Genomic DNA, 15,993 nt, shown 5'->3' with positions numbered 1-15,993 from the left:
GCCGCTCTTCAGGTAATTCTCCAGTGGGGCAAAGACAGCTTAGTCGATTTCAACCCTTCTAAAACTCAGTCTTGTCTTATATTAGCATTATCATTAGCATTAGTAGAGGCATTTGATGCAAGAAAGCAAGCTTATGCAGCATCAGCCAAAAAAACCATAAAGTAAAATAAATAAATAAAACATACCCACTTCCACTTCACTCCTCTGTTCGTTCGAAATACCTGTCCAGCTGAGCCTTAAACTTATTTAGGCTATCAACTTCCACGACAAGGGATGGAAGTCTGTTCCACCTACCAACCACCCGCTGGCTAAAGTCAAATTTCCGCACATCTATCCTACATCTATCTTTCCTCAATTTGAACTTATGCCCTCTCAGGTGATTATTCTGAGCAAGAGGAAGAATCCCATCAGCATTGAGCATGCTCAAACCATTCAAGGCTTTGTACACCTCTATCAGATCAACTCGCTGGTGCCTAGTCTCCAGACACTGTAATTCGCAAAACTTAAGCCTTTCTTCGTAAGAGCACCCCTTTGTTCCATTCACTAATCTTGTTGCCCTTCTCTGTACTCGTTCCAGCAGCTCTACATCCTTCTTGAAATGCCAGACCTGTATACAGTACTCTAGGTGTGGCCTGACCATTGCCTTATACAAGGGAATAATCACCTCCTTATCCCTGCTAGAAAAATTCCTATATATCATTGACAATACACCATGAGCTACTCTTGCAGCCTGTCTGCACTGCTCAGAGAACTTCATATCTGCCTGCACAACCACCCCCAGGTCCCTTTCATTCTCTACCACTGTCAGTGTAGTACCACAGAGTTGATACGTTGCTCTGGGGTTGCTGTTTCCCATGTGTAGTACTTTACATTTGTCAATGTTAAACTTCATTTGCCACCTCTCAGCCCATCTGCTCAACCTTTCCAGATCCTGTTGCAGCAGCATAGTGTCAGTAGTGTCCTTGACAACCCTGCCTACCTTTGTAAACTTTGACATTAAGCTTGATATACCATCATCAATATTTATGAATACAGAAAACAGTAATGGACCCAACACTGATCCCTGAGGGACTCCACTAATAACATTAGTCCACGACAAGCAGTGTCCATTGATTACCACTCTCTGTCTTCTCCCCCTCAGCCACCCCTTTATCCACAGCAGCAATTTGCCTCCAATGTCAAACCTACTCCAATTTGTGCAACAGTCTTCCATATGCAACAGTATCAAAAGCCTTTCTAAGATCCAAGTATATAATATCAAAGTTATTCCCTGCATCCAGTTCCTTTGTGACTGCATCATAGTATCCAATCAAATTGGTCAGCCAAGACTTCCCCTTAACAAAACCATGCTGTGTCCGAGCTATAACTGAAGTCTTGTCTAAATGATCCTGTAGTGCTTCTTTAACTAGTGCCTCCATTAATTTTCCTGGAACAGAAGTTAAACTCACAGGTCTATAATTACTTGTGTCAGCCTTTGATCCTCCTCTTGAATTGGGGTCACATTTGCACATCTCCAGTCTGTGGGTACCTCCCCTGAGTCCAAGGAAGCTCTCATAATTATGGCTAAGGGTTTGCTTACTTCCTCTGCTGCCTCCTTTAATATAACTGGATAGATCCTATCCACCCCGTGTGCCTTTCTTGTGTTTATCTTCAACAATTTCTCCTCCACTTTACTCTCAGTTATTACAAGATTCTCTAGCTTACTGCTAGAGTTGAATACGCCTCTGGCTTTGCCCTTGCTAAATAACTCCTCATGTGTGAATGTCGATGCAAAATATTCATTTAGTTTGTTAGCTACCTGAGCAGGATCATCAACAGTTGACCCATCGATATCAAGTGGTCCAATCTGATTCATCCCCTTCCTTCTAGAGTTTACATAAGTAAAGAACTCTTTGCTGTTTTTCTTTGCATCCCTTGCCATAGATTTCTCGTAATCTACCTTCGCCTGCCTAACCTCCTTTGTAACTTGTTTACAGATCAACTTGTATCTATCATAGGCTTCTGTGTCATGTGTTAATTTGTATGTATCCCATGCATGTTTCTTCTCTGCCATATGCCTCATCAGTTCATCTGACATCCATTTAGGCCTAAACCTTGAACAATATTTCTTGGTTGGTATGTAAAGCCTAGTAGCTTCCAAGATAAGTTCTTTGAATGCTTCCCATTTTGTATTTGCTGTTGGTAACATCATCAGTTGGTCCCACTGTATAGAATTTAAATACTGTCTCAGTCCATCGTAGTCGCCTTTACGAAAGCAATAACCCTTCCCTTTACCCCTAATGGTAGTTACCTCTTTGAGTAAATCCCACTTCAGCACACTGTGATCACTGCCACCTATTGTTTCATTTATCTGCAGATTCTTAATGCATGAAGAATCACTGCTGATAATCAAATCAAGAGTATTACTCCGTCTAGTTGCCTCCAGAACATGCTGATGTAGAAAACAATCATCCAATAAATCCACAAAAGCCTTGCTAGTGTTTGAGTGACCAGCCCCCAAATTCCAGTCAATATCTGGGAAATTAAAATCTCCCATTATAAGACTCTCTGATTTACTGGCCCACTCTATTTCCCTGTACAGTTTCTTATTATACTCATCAGAGTCATTAGGCCTATAGCACACTCCTACTCTCAATTTTGATCTCCCAATGCTTATGTCACACCAAACTGACTCGACGCTGCACTGTCCAGCGATGTCCACTGGCTTCACTTCCTTGGTTTTTATGTATTTCTTAACTAATAGCATAATCCCTCCTCCCTTCCTATCCACTCTATCCTTTCTGTAGACGTTGTACTCCCCAAATTCCAGTTCTGCATTCCTTATATCTGTGTGACACCACGTCTCTGAAATCCCAACAATATCTGCCTTTGATATTTTGAGCAATAACTCAAATTCATCAAATTTATTTACTAAACTCCTAGCATTGGTGTACACGCACGTATACATGCACCTGCTCTTCCTCTTAGCCACCCTAACACAACCCATGTGTTTACTTGTACCCCCATGTTTCTCAGCAGTCTCTGAAATATCCTGCATCTTATTTTCCAGGCTGCTGCTCATTCCAATAGAAGCAGTGCAAGAATCACTTTCTCCTCTCCCAGTGGCTACTGTTAATCTATTAGTCCTTGTATCTCCCCCAATCTAGCAGTTTTCCGACCCACCTAACACTGCCTCGATAGCATCAGCAAACATTCTTGCACCCTTTCTATTTAAGTGTATCCCATCCCATCCCTGTAGAAGCAGTCTCTCTTGTTAACAAGTACAGACCAGGCTGAAAAAAATTCTACCCCTTGAGCCCTGCACAATCTTTCCAGGGCTGAATTGATTGACAGGGCTCTCATCATATACTCCCTCCTATCGTGTCTGGGCAGAATTGCAGACACTTTCAAATTCAACCCTATTTCACGGCTTTTTTTCAACAGTGACCTGTACTTGTTAAGCAATTCTGCCGGTCTCCTACTCTTTATATCATTAGTGCCAACGTGTACAACTGTATCACCTTTTGTGCCCTTAAAAGATGATATCTGCTCTACAACGTCATCAACCTTTGCCCCTGGCAGACATACCCTGGTCCTGTTCCACCTATCCTTTTTACAAAGCATGTTCCCCGTTTCCCTGACAATAGAGTCACCAACAACTACTAGCTCCTTTGGGAATAAGTAATGAAGACTTAGAAAAACTGATAGATCAATTATCCCCTCCTTACTGTATAACAGGGAATCTTTATGGGGAAATACTGATTTGAATAATAGAGGACATCAAATAGAAAAAGTAATAGATGCCAAAAATCTAACCCTCCTGAATAGTGGAAAACACACGTATGTCCGCCTTCCAACAGGAACCAGCACAGCAACTGATCTTACTTTATTCTCCCCATCATTATATGCTGTTTTAGAATGGACAGTTCATGAAGAACTGTCCATTCTAAATTGTTAAAGTGACATTAATGAACTGTCCATTCATTATTGTCACTTTAACAAAAAATGTCCCATGTCAATCCAGAAAAAAAACCAAGTGGAAGCTTCACAAAGCAGACTGGGAAAAATTCAAAAATCTAGCGATAATCGAACAGCAGAAAGTCCAACAAGTAACCAATGACCAAGCAGTACAATATGTAACTGACCAAATTAGCCAAGCAGCAGAACAATCAATACCAAAAATGTCCACCAAACTTCCTCTATTTCCAAAGCCTTGGTGGAATGATGAATGTACTCAAGCAAAACGAGACAGAAACAGAGCATGGAATATTTTTCACAAAAATGATCAAGAGTTCACAGTTATGTGCTAGCAATCAAGAATAAGTAAAGGAGTTATTCTTGATAGAAATGCAGTGTATGCAGGAAGACATCTTCTAAGAGGGATAGTCTACGGGCAGTTCATTAAATGGTTATAGAACTTATGAACATTCAAATTATAACTTTGGACTGAAGCACAAATTGGAACAGTACAATTTTTGCCTTGTTAATCCTACTAAGTGTTGGTCATCACTCTGAGTTGTTTCCCCCCCTGAACATCCGGGGGGACCATTTAAGCCATTGTTAACCACCCACAAATAGCCCTTCAATATATTTTACAGTGCACTGAATACTGCATATCTTCTTCTCAGTATTTAGTAGGAAATTTAATTTAGTATTATAAGCACTGAAATACAGTAGTAAGAAGGGAATGTAGAGTAGTAATTAGGATATGTAATTAGATAAACTACAAGAAATCAGGTAGGGTTTATTACAATTTATGAATGTCTCACTGAAATATATAAATGAGAAATACACTACATACAGTTATTGTTTGTATTGAGATAATAATATAATCCTTAATTTTTTATATATATTTATATTACATCTTTATTTATATTGGAACTTTCAGATCAGTCAGAAAGTTCTTTACAGTGGCTAAAATCACTTCAACAGTTAACAGTAGATGATAATTCTGCCTGTTTTCCTAATCACCATCATCTACAATACAATACACCTTTTCAGTACAGAGGTAAGTAAGGAAGTTATTCTGATAGAAAAATGAATTGCATGTAACTGTTCAGATCTTGTTTGTTAACCTTGTTTTCAATCATTTTCAGTCTTAATTTGTTTCCAATTATTTCTCATTAAGATGATTCTAATGCTTCTCTCTCTCTCTCTCTCCCTCTCTCTCTCTCTCTCTCTCTCTCTCTCTCTCTCTCTCTTTTATTATTCTTGGCTGAGCCGACCGGGCTAGCCGAGTGGGTAAAGTACCTGCCCGGCAACCCAAAGGTCGCGGGTTCGATTCCCGCCTCGGGCTTGGATCAAAGCACTACAAAAACCTTGGGAGGTGCAATATGGCCACAGAAGCCGATGCGCCAACAACTACCAAATCAAAAAAAAAAAAAAAAATTCTTGGCTGCAGTGCCACCAAGCAGGTTCCAGTGCTCGGAAATAATCATTAATTAAAGATTTGAATTTCAGTGAAAGTTTTTTGTAGTGTTTTTGCTTAGCTTTCTGAATATTTACTCTGTTTTTTTTAGCAAACTTGACATGCAAATTACACTTAGACTTAACAGAGCATATGATACAGTTTCATGAATGACTTACATATCAATTTAAGCAGGGCAACATTACTAGCAAGTTAACACTGTAGATAGGGAGATGGAGATGCAAGTTAAGTGGTAGAAGAAAGACAGAATGGTTATAAATGGCCACTAATACATCACATACAAGATGTTTTATGGGTGATCTGATGATATTATCACCACGGTACCCGCAAATGGCAAGAAAGCAGAAAAGAATCGACTGGCGATTCATCTGAAACAGGAGTGGCAAAACCATTAGACAAACTCAATCAAAGGAGAGATAACGCAGAAGTTCCTACCCAATATTGACAAATATCCGAGATCACCACCCTGGTTCCAGCCAGGATTATACTCAACATATTTTCTAACGGGCCACACACCCTTCAACGACAAACTTGTAGCATTTGGACTGCTTGAGGACCCACAATGTTCATGTGGGGAAAGAGAGACATGGCATCACCTGATGCACCAATGCCCAAATTATGAGGACCTGCGCGAGAACTTCATCACCCAACTTGCTTATATATCTGAGGACCGGGAAAACCACCTCCTGAACTCCTGTGAGGAGTACAAGATCTTCACAAAGTATGCGTGAAACCTCTTCACGAGAAGAAGAGCTGCAGCAATAACAACAAATAGACAACAATAAAAAGAAAACCCAATGCCGTATCCCAAGGAAGTGGACCTATAATAATAGTGGACATGACACCTCTTGAATGTGACCGACAACACCAATGAGACCAAGCACAAGAACGAGACCATCACCTGAAGACATAACATTAGACTTGACATGACAACCACAAGATTCAGACCAATTACCAACATAGGACAATGAACCTTGTTGACAACATGCCAATGTACAATCCGAACCGGGCCCTAGCCTGGCTCGCTTTAATTCACACTCTCTGGCAGGGAGGGAGAGACAACTACCTGTCAGCTCCTTTTTTCTCCTGATGAGGAATGGGCATGCCTCACTGACCACCTGGGGGCATCTTCTCTGTCATTCCCATACTTCTGTCCTTCCCCCCAGCCTTCAGTGTCCATCCCCTTACTCTATCTATATACCAGTGTACATCCCACACATCTAAATTTAATCACTCAAAACTGAACCGCGATCGATGATATTTGGCTTTTCAATTCTAACGTTTCCCCCTTTTTTTTTTTTTTTTTTTTTAATAGGCCCTAGCCACTGAAATCTCAGGAAACTAGGTGGCAGGGCCTGCCAGAGTAAAATATAGAGCTACTGGGTACCTGGTCTGCCTCCTTGAGGCCAAGTGTGGGCAACGTTGGGTCCCATCAGAGGCCTAGTGGCTAAATGTCCAGAAGAACAACGTTACACATATAAATGATCCATACACTTTTTAATCTCTGGCCTTTACAGTGAACTGTGACACCCACAATGAAAGCAATGTGGAGATGGGGGAAACCCCCTGGTGCCGTTTGATACTAAATACCCTTTACACTTTACTATTAATCTTACAAATTACAAGAAACTTAAAGCTAAAGCACCACAAATAAGAAGAAAAGCCAAAAAAGATTCCTGGATACAGTTTGCTTCCACTATCACAAAGAACACCAATACTAGATTAATCTGGAGGAAAATCCAACATCTTAATGGCAAATATCCATTGTCATCCTCCCCTATATTGATATGTAATGAACAAGAACTGTCTTCCCCCAAAGATATAGCAAACGTCATTGTCGAACCTTTTGCCAAAATTTCAGCAGCAAGCTCATATGATGCTCCATTCCAACGATTTAAAGAGGCAGAAGAAAAGCAGAAGTTAGATTTCAACATCGGTCTCTGTCTTCCATATAATCAGCCTTTTACAATATCCAAGTTAAAAGAATCTCTTAATAGGGCACCCAATAGTGCAGCTGGCCCTGATGGTATGTTTTATATTATGTTAAAACACTTGAATGATACTGCTTTATAAACTCTACTAATATTTTTTAACAGAATTTTTCAGGAACATGTTTATCCTTACTCTTGGAGACATTCATTTGTATTACCCAACCAGGTAAAGACCTCTCTAATCCAGTTAATTACCGTTAATTTCTTTAACTAGTTGTTTGGGAAAAATACTGGAGAAAGTGGTTCTCAAGCGCCTCACCTGGTTTCTAGAGTCACATAACCTTTCATAATCTTTCATAAAAATCAGTATGGCTTTCGGCAAAATAGATTTGCATTAGATATGATGACCAAAGCAGAAACAAACATGAGAAATGCTTTTGACAGAAACGACTACCTAGTTATGATAAGTCTAGATTTAGAAAAGGCCTTTGATACAATATGGCGTTTTGGTATTTTACGAGATCTTCACACCTTTGGATTACGAGGCAGGCTTCCTTTGTTTATTCAGAGCTTTCTCCAGGGCAGAACTTTTCAGGTTTATTGTCTAAATGTTCTTTCTAGAATCCATATACAGAAGGAGGGGGTCCTTCAGGGATCTATTTTGAGTCCTACTCTATTTTTAGTAAGAATAAACAATATTATCCATGATATTCCAAGCACAGTAGAATTATATCATTATGCAGATGATCTCGTGCCAAGGAAAAAATATGAATTCTATTGAGAGACAGCTTCAGATCTCAATTAACAAAATTGAGCTGTGGATGTCTCACAATGGCTACCGCTTATCAGTACAAAAATCCAACTGTATTCATTTCTGTAAAAAATGTATTATCCATCCTGATCCTGAATTACAAATTAAAAATCTCACCATCCCTCAATCCAGTAGTATCAGATTTCTTGGCCTAATCCTTGACAATAAATTAAACTTCTTACAACACATCACATACCTGAGAACCATTTGCTTGCAAAATTTAAATATCCTCAGAGTACTATCTTCATTCCCATGTGGTGCTGACTGATACTCTCTGTTTCGCCTATATCGGGTATTAATCCGATCTCACTTGGATTACAGAGCTCCAATCTATGACTCTGCCAGGAAAAGTGTGTTGATTCGGCTAGACATTATCAATCACAGTGCTCTTAAAATTGCTTTAGGAGCATTCAGAACATCCCCTGTACAGAGTCTATATATAGAGGTACACAAACCTCCACTTCATCTTCGGAGGAAAATGTTGCTACTCAACTATCAAAAATACAGAGCCGTCCCTTTCATCCTATCTGGCCATACTTATTTCAGCCCCAATAGACCACCTTTTATCACAACAAACCTAACGAAAACAAGCCAGTTGGAATAAGGCTTCTACAGTTAACAGAATGCTGGAACTTACATATAGATAATATCTTTCAGAACACAAACACTTATGAACCTTCATGGTCTAGTTATATACCGGTCTGTGATCTCTCTTTCCAACAATGGGGGAAAACAGGCAGCAGATCCCACCATCAGGGCACTCCATGCTGCTCATGTAGCTAAAAATGCTCAGTATTTTCATATATATATATCGATGGCTCAAAAACAAGAACTGCAGTAGGTGCAGCAGCAGTTTCTACTGTCTCCTCTAGTTCTGTGTCCATTCCGAAGATATACAGTGTCTATACTGCCGAATTTTTTTTTGCTATAAAGATAGCTCTAGATCACATAACTGATCTGTTCTCTAAGCAAACAATGATCTATTCTGATTCTTTGAGTGCAATAACAGCATTAAAAAATTCATCCACCCCCATATTGAAGCAAATCCACCAATCCACCCTGTATTGAAGCAAATCAGTTCACAGATAATTGTTACATGCTGCTAACCAATCAGTCACTTTCTGTTGGATACCAGGTCATGTAGGCATCGAAGGAAATGAACATGCAGATCAAGCCGCTAAATATCCAGCTACTGCGTGCTCTCCTAACTACCAAATGCCGTATACAGACTACAAATCGGTCATAAAAAACGTCTGTGAAGAACAATGGTTGCAGGATCTGGCAGGCTCAGGACGGTAATAAGCTGCTGCAATTCAAACGGAAATTTCAGTTGTGGGCATCAAACATGAGATCAAATAGGCAATTCTGGCTAGGATGCATATTGGGCACATGCATCTAACCCACATTTATCTGCTAATGGGGAAGATCCGCCTATTTTTGTACATATTGTCAGACTGCACTTACGGGGCGCCTCCGTAGCCAGGTGGGAAGGAGCAGCAGTGCGTAGCACACACTTCTTGATTAGACCACCACCAAATACGAAGGATGCGGAAAGGATAGGGAATGACCACCGCATATTCATGGAGCAATATGGCCTTAGTTGCTAATGCTCCTGAAAAAAAATGCACTTATGGTGAAGCATATCCTACTAAATTGTAACCAATACGTTAATGCTCGAAACACAATTTCCACGTTGCTTTCACATCTGCAAGAACCTTTAACATTATCTCATCTGATTGGAGACAATGCAAATCTAGCTGAGTTTTTTGCGTTCTTGAAGCAGACATGATTATTAAACAGATTTTAACATTTCAACTGCAGTAGTAAATAGAATCAGGCACAATATGGCCTTAGCAGCCCTTGTGCCATTAAACAACAAACCAACAACTCATTCCAGCAGCTCTACATCCTTCCTAAAATGAGGCCTCCAGACCCGTATGCTGTACTTAAGATGTGACCTAACCATTTCCTTATACAAAGGAATGATCACCTCTTTATCCTTGCTATCAAAATTCCTGTATATCATTGACAAAGTCTCCTATTGAGCTGCTCTGGAAGCCTATCTGCACAGCTCAGAAAATTTCATATATCCTCAAACAGGCCTATGGGGCTGGGAAATTCCATATTCAAGAAAAATTAATACTCAAACACCAGCAAAACAAAATACTAAAATCGTTAAAATAAGTTAAAATACCGGAAATCCGAAGTCGGAGACAGCTGTCTCCTTTCTCAACAGTTACTAAAAAAAGTATTTTAGTATTTTGTTTTTAACTGTTTTATCATACTGATTTTATGTATATATTTTTAGTACTTATTGTAATAGTCCAGTTTACTGTATCAACTTATTTTATTCTATTATTATTTGGCTGGTGTTTGAGTATTAATTTTTCTAGAATAATTTCATATCTGACTGCACAATTACCTCCAGGTCTTTTCATTCTCCACTACCCTGGGTGTTGTACTGCACAGTTGGTACATCACTCTAGGGTTACTGCTGCCCATATGCAGTACTTTGAATTTGTCAATGTTAATCTTCAATTCAACCTGTCACCCCATCTGCCCAACTTTTCTAGATCTTGATGCAGTAGAATACTGTCATTAACAACCCTCCCAACCTTCATATTGTCTGCAGACTTGGACATAAAACCTGATATACCTTAATCAATATCATTGATAAATATAGAAAACAAATGGGCTCAACGCCGAACCTTGGGGGACTCTACTAATAACATTAGTCCATGAAGAGCAGTGTCCATTGATTACCACCCTCTGTCTTCTCCCACTCAACTATCCCTTTATCCATAGCAGCAACTTGCCCTTAATGCCAAACTGCTCGTATTTGTACAGTAGTCTTCCATGCGCAACAGTATTAATAGCTTTCCTGAAATCCAAGTATGTGATATCAAATTGGTCAGACAAGACTTCCCCTTAACAAACCCATGCTGTCTCTGAATTATTACTGCAATCGTGTCAAAATGATCCTGCAATTCTTCTTTAACTAGTGACTGTATTTTCCCCAGAACAAAAGTTAAACTAACAGGTCTGCAAATACTCATGTCACTTTTTGATTCCCCTTTGTGAATTGTGGATACATTTGCACATCTCCAGTCTATGGGGACCTCCCCATGGATTGGAGATGTGCAAGTGTATGCGCTTATAATTACGGCTAAGAGTTTGCTTACTTCCTTTGCTGCCTCCTGTAATATAACTAGATAAATCCCATCAGGGCCAGCCCAAGCTACGGGCACCCAGGGTAGTCACGCGGGGTGCTGACACTTTGGGGGCACATGACATTGGAGGTGTCAAAGGTTTGAGAGTGTGAGTGTGCTTCATGGAAGGGTGGAAAATTAAAGATTGGGAGAAAGATGTGGATGCCTTTTCTTTCTCTATAGTGCAGTAAACAGTCGAAAATGCATTAGCCATGTTAATTTTGATAAGCAAATCTATGCATAGCTCAAAATTGGAGCTGAGCACTACAGTTATGCTATTAGAAAACTGTACAGAATTTTTAAAGGAATATCAGGACTCAGGTTATATGACAGCATTGAAATCAGCAAAAGAATTGGCAATAAAACTAGGAGTGGCACTGAGTTTAAGATATCCAGATTTAGTGGGGGGAAATGATTTTTCTAGCAGAAAATCCCAAAAGCAAATTTCTACAAATGAAAAAAAGGAAAAATATTTTCAAAATCATGTTTTTAATGTGATTGCAGATGACGCATACATGTCACTATCAGAATGATTCATGCAAATAAAAAAATATAATGATACTTGGGGATTTTTGTACAACATTAAAAAAATGTAAACCATGATCTATTGAAAAGGTGTAATGCACTTGAAATTAAAGTGAGTGCAATGTAAATGGTGAAGATTTGTGTCAGGAAATTAAGATGCCAATAAGGCCTGATGAGGTACCTAATAAAGACTTAAGTCTTTTGAAATTTATAAATAACAAAAAATTACAAGATACATTGCCATATTTATGGCTGGCATTGAGAGTTATGATAACAATTCCACTAACTGTAACAAGTGGGGAAAGGAGTTTTAGCAAATTAAAGCTAATTAAAACATATTTGCGATCATCCATGTCACAGGCAAGATTAAATTCATTAGCAATACTACCAACTGAAAATGATGTGGCTGCAAATTTGGAAAATTTATTAATGACTGATGTCATTAATAAATTTTCTGATATAAAATCGAGGAAAGGAATGCATTTAAAGGAATTTTGTTTGGCACTCAATAAAAATATGACATTTGGTGTTAATAACAAAAAATTCTTAAATTTTTGTTTTGTATTTTTAAATAGCTTTGATGTAATTTGTAATGTAATATAAAATCTGTATTTATTCTGTAAGAATCTACTAATAAGTATTGTCAAGTGTCAGTCTTTCTCCAAATGCTTCCACTTCCAGATGGTATACTGATTTGAAATTTGGTATAAATATAGGTGATTGGCTACAATCCTATGTGCATCCCATTTCTTTCACGAGTGTCTGAAATTTAATTATAGAAACTATTATTATTATATAAATTAATGGCAAGCGTAACTGCAACCTGCTGCTAGTATTTTGATAAATGTCCTTATAAAAAATTGACACTTTTGTAAAATTTTTATTGTTAATATTTTAATATGACAATTAAAATATTATATACAGGGTGTCTCAAAAATATTGGTACAAACATTTAGGGAAGGTAGGTAACATCTAAAGGAATGTGAATCGCATAGGAACCCATAACTGGAAACGTCACCGTAAGTCGGTACACGGCGCTCTTCATCAGTTCGCGTGAGGGAAAATTTCTGCTTCACTCATTCAAGCAGTAGTCGCTGCACAAAGAGCATGCATCGATATATGAACTGTGAGCTGGCAGACATGCACCTAGTGTATGGATTAGCAGAGGGAAATGGACGAGCCACTCAACGAATTTATGGAGAACGCTTCCCAGACAGACATGTAACTGACCACTGTTTGTTTGCACGTGTGCATCAAAATTTGTGCAATTATGGGTCATTTAGATGTAACAGGAGTATTGCGGGCAGACCACGTTTGACGCGAACTCCCGCCATGGAAGAAAGTGTGCTGAATGCCGTCCAGAATAATCCTACTACCAGCACACATGCCGTTGCCTCTGCCTAAGGAGTGTCTCGTTGCAGTGTACAGCATGTCTGGCACGACAATTCCTTACACTCCCTTTCATCTCCAAAGGGTTCAATTACTGCTCCCCCAAGATCATCCTGCACGTGTGGCTTTTGTGCAGTGGTTTCTCCAAGAAAGTGTTCAAGACTTGAATTTTCCAGCCTATGTTTTTGTTCACAGATGAGGCTTATTTCACTCGGGAAGGCTTGTTCACTCAGCACAATGCTCATGTGTGGGCTCATGACAACCCACACGGTGTGCGCCCCCATGCGGCACAACATCGCTTTGCAATAAATGTATAGGCAGGTATGGTCGGTGACTGCTTAGTCGGCCCATACCTGTTACCATCCCGCATGAACTCCACTAAATATCGGATCTTTCTTGAACAAGTTCTACCAGGGTTACTTGACGATGTTCCACAAATGTGAGACACACATTTGTGGAACATTTGGTTTCAACATGATGGGGCGCCTGCCCATTATGGAAGGTGTGTTCGTGACCATTTGAATAGGCGTTTTGGGCGTTGATGGATTGGCCGTGGTGGACCCGTTGCCACGCTCACCTGATTTATCAAGCCTTGATTTCTTTCTGTTGGGGGCCCTCAAATCTATCGTGTATGAATCGCCTGTGGAGACAGAAATGGATCTTGTGGCGAGACTCGTTTGCGCTGCTGCTACTGTCAAAGAAACTCCAGGTGTGTTCGACTGTGTCAGGCAATCCATGCTGCATCGCATCTCACGCATGCATCGCGTCTCATGGTGGAACCTTCGAGCATCTGTTGTAATATCATGAAATGCATCCATCTCGTACTCCATTGTTAATATTATGTCAAATAAATTTTTGCCACTAATTACTGTCTTGTGTCATTTCTGCCCCTTTTGTCTCCACTACTACTTTCCCGTGACATTTTCGGTTATGGGTTCCTATGCGAATCACATTCCTTTAGATGTTACCTACCTCCCCAAAATGTTTGTACCAATATTTTTGAGACACCCTGTATATTCTGGTTTTCTTTTTTTTTTGGTTTTACATTTGTCTTTTTAATTTTTCTCTAGCAAAAATAAAAATATTAACTCAATAAAAACACAGTCTTAAATTTTTTCTATCTGGACGGAGGTGCAGGAAGCCTCCCCACCCAGGGTGCCAATATACCTCAGGCCGGTCCTGAATCAAATCCACCCAAGGTGCCTTTCATATGTTTAACTTTAACAATTTCTCCTCCACTTTTCTCTCGGTTATTGCAAAATCATTTATCTCCCTGTTAGAGTTTGATAAGCTTCTGGCTTCCATTTTCCTACAGAATGACCAACAACTGCTAATTACCAAAAAAATTTGTGTAATACACAATATGGTAATTGTAGACAAACAATTATCAGTTCATCAATAGTGCAGACTATATGACTTTTACATGAATGGGTGCAAAACATTCTGACCAGAAGAATTGAATTTATCAAATCCAATTCCATAATAATATTGATTATGTTTGAATAGCTCAAACAATAACAGAAGTATACTATACTATGCTATTCTATTTCATCAATTAAAAGATGCTGTTGAATCTAAAAGAAAAGGTATGTTGAGAAAAGTAGGTTTGTTTCAAATGCCTCCACCATCAGCAATCACAATGACCCAAAATTCATTATGGAATATATCAGTAGAACCCTTCTGCACCCATTTTATTTACCAGTTCCGGCTGTCTGAGGCTTCTTTTTGTTTCTCGAACTTAAATCTGGCCGGTTAAAAACTCAAAACAAAAAATTATTATCAGCTGTGGACATTGTTTTTTTTTTGTCAGGCTTTAACTGTATTGTGGCATTGCTGTAGTAATGGTGTGTGTGTGCACATTAGCTACACTGAAGACTATATTAAAAAATAAAATGCTTTTCTGTATCCACTCATCCATGAAAAAATATGGTATTTAAACTGTTGCATCTTTGCCTTGATGAGCTGTAGATATGCTTCTTTTGATTCCTTTAAATGCAACTGAAAGATTTTTATCAATATGAATGGCCCCAGGGGCTCTCATCTGGTGAGTATGGGCTTGGCACACCCAAGGTCCTGAGCTGGATATCATCATTCTTCTCTTTCTTGATGATTCCCTTTTACTTCTGACTCTTGTTTTCTCTCTTCCTCTCAAAGTAATTCAGAATTTTTTTTTTTTTTTTTTTTTTTGGCTGGTGCAGCATAAGCCTCAGGCTTCCTTGCACTATATGGCTAGTAATAATAATAATAATAATGTGTTTCTTAAATGACATTTGTGTATTTGTGTGAACTCTTTTTTAATGTGCATTTTTTTTTTTTTTTTTTTTAGATTTGTAAATTCCAAGAAAAAATATAAATGGGTCTAGATGGTGCTGCAACCAACAGAGCTGATACCTTTCGTTAATCTGCATTACTACAGTAATTCAGTTATTCACCAAAATCTGAATATTAGATCACCCCCATTTGCCGTATTTTTTCTTTTCTTTCTTTTTTATTATTATTTTTTTTTTGTTCAGATTTGTTACCTGCCTTAATCTTGATAATATTTCTCTGCCTTAACACCACTGATTTTCAAGAAGTCAGTTATTCTGTTAATTATTTGGAAACTTGAAAGGGATTTTGTCAGTTTGTTTCAAATAATATAAAAGACTGTGCTGCCAGGCACAATATTCAGAAAGTTTATTTATGTGCTAGTATGTAATAAAATTGTAAGTCATGCCTGGA

General features: G+C 38.8%; 1 protein-coding gene across 4 annotated transcripts in view; it reads left to right on the top strand.

Moving 5' to 3' along the window:
* LOC150078561 (uncharacterized) overlaps positions 1 to 15,791 on the top strand; it is a 773,569-nt gene extending 757,778 nt beyond the window's left edge. For all 4 annotated transcript variants that reach the window (XM_090385507.1, XM_090385508.1, XM_090385509.1 and 1 more), the window contains 2 exons: positions 4,868 to 4,987; positions 15,599 to 15,791. In XM_090385507.1, the coding sequence (XP_090241633.1) occupies positions 4,868 to 4,987; positions 15,599 to 15,606 (128 nt within the window). In that variant the 3' untranslated portion in view covers positions 15,607 to 15,791. The remainder of the gene's footprint in view (positions 1 to 4,867; positions 4,988 to 15,598) is intronic.
* The last annotated feature ends 202 nt before the right edge of the window (positions 15,792 to 15,993 follow it).

The sequence above is a fragment of the Mastigoproctus giganteus genome, chromosome 11 (genome assembly GCF_048544385.1).
Source record: "Mastigoproctus giganteus isolate SK-2022 chromosome 11, ASM4854438v1, whole genome shotgun sequence".
Lineage (NCBI taxonomy): Eukaryota > Metazoa > Arthropoda > Arachnida > Uropygi > Thelyphonidae > Mastigoproctus > Mastigoproctus giganteus.
Note: the sequence above shows the minus strand (reverse complement) of the source record. Positions and strands in the feature narration are given on the sequence as shown.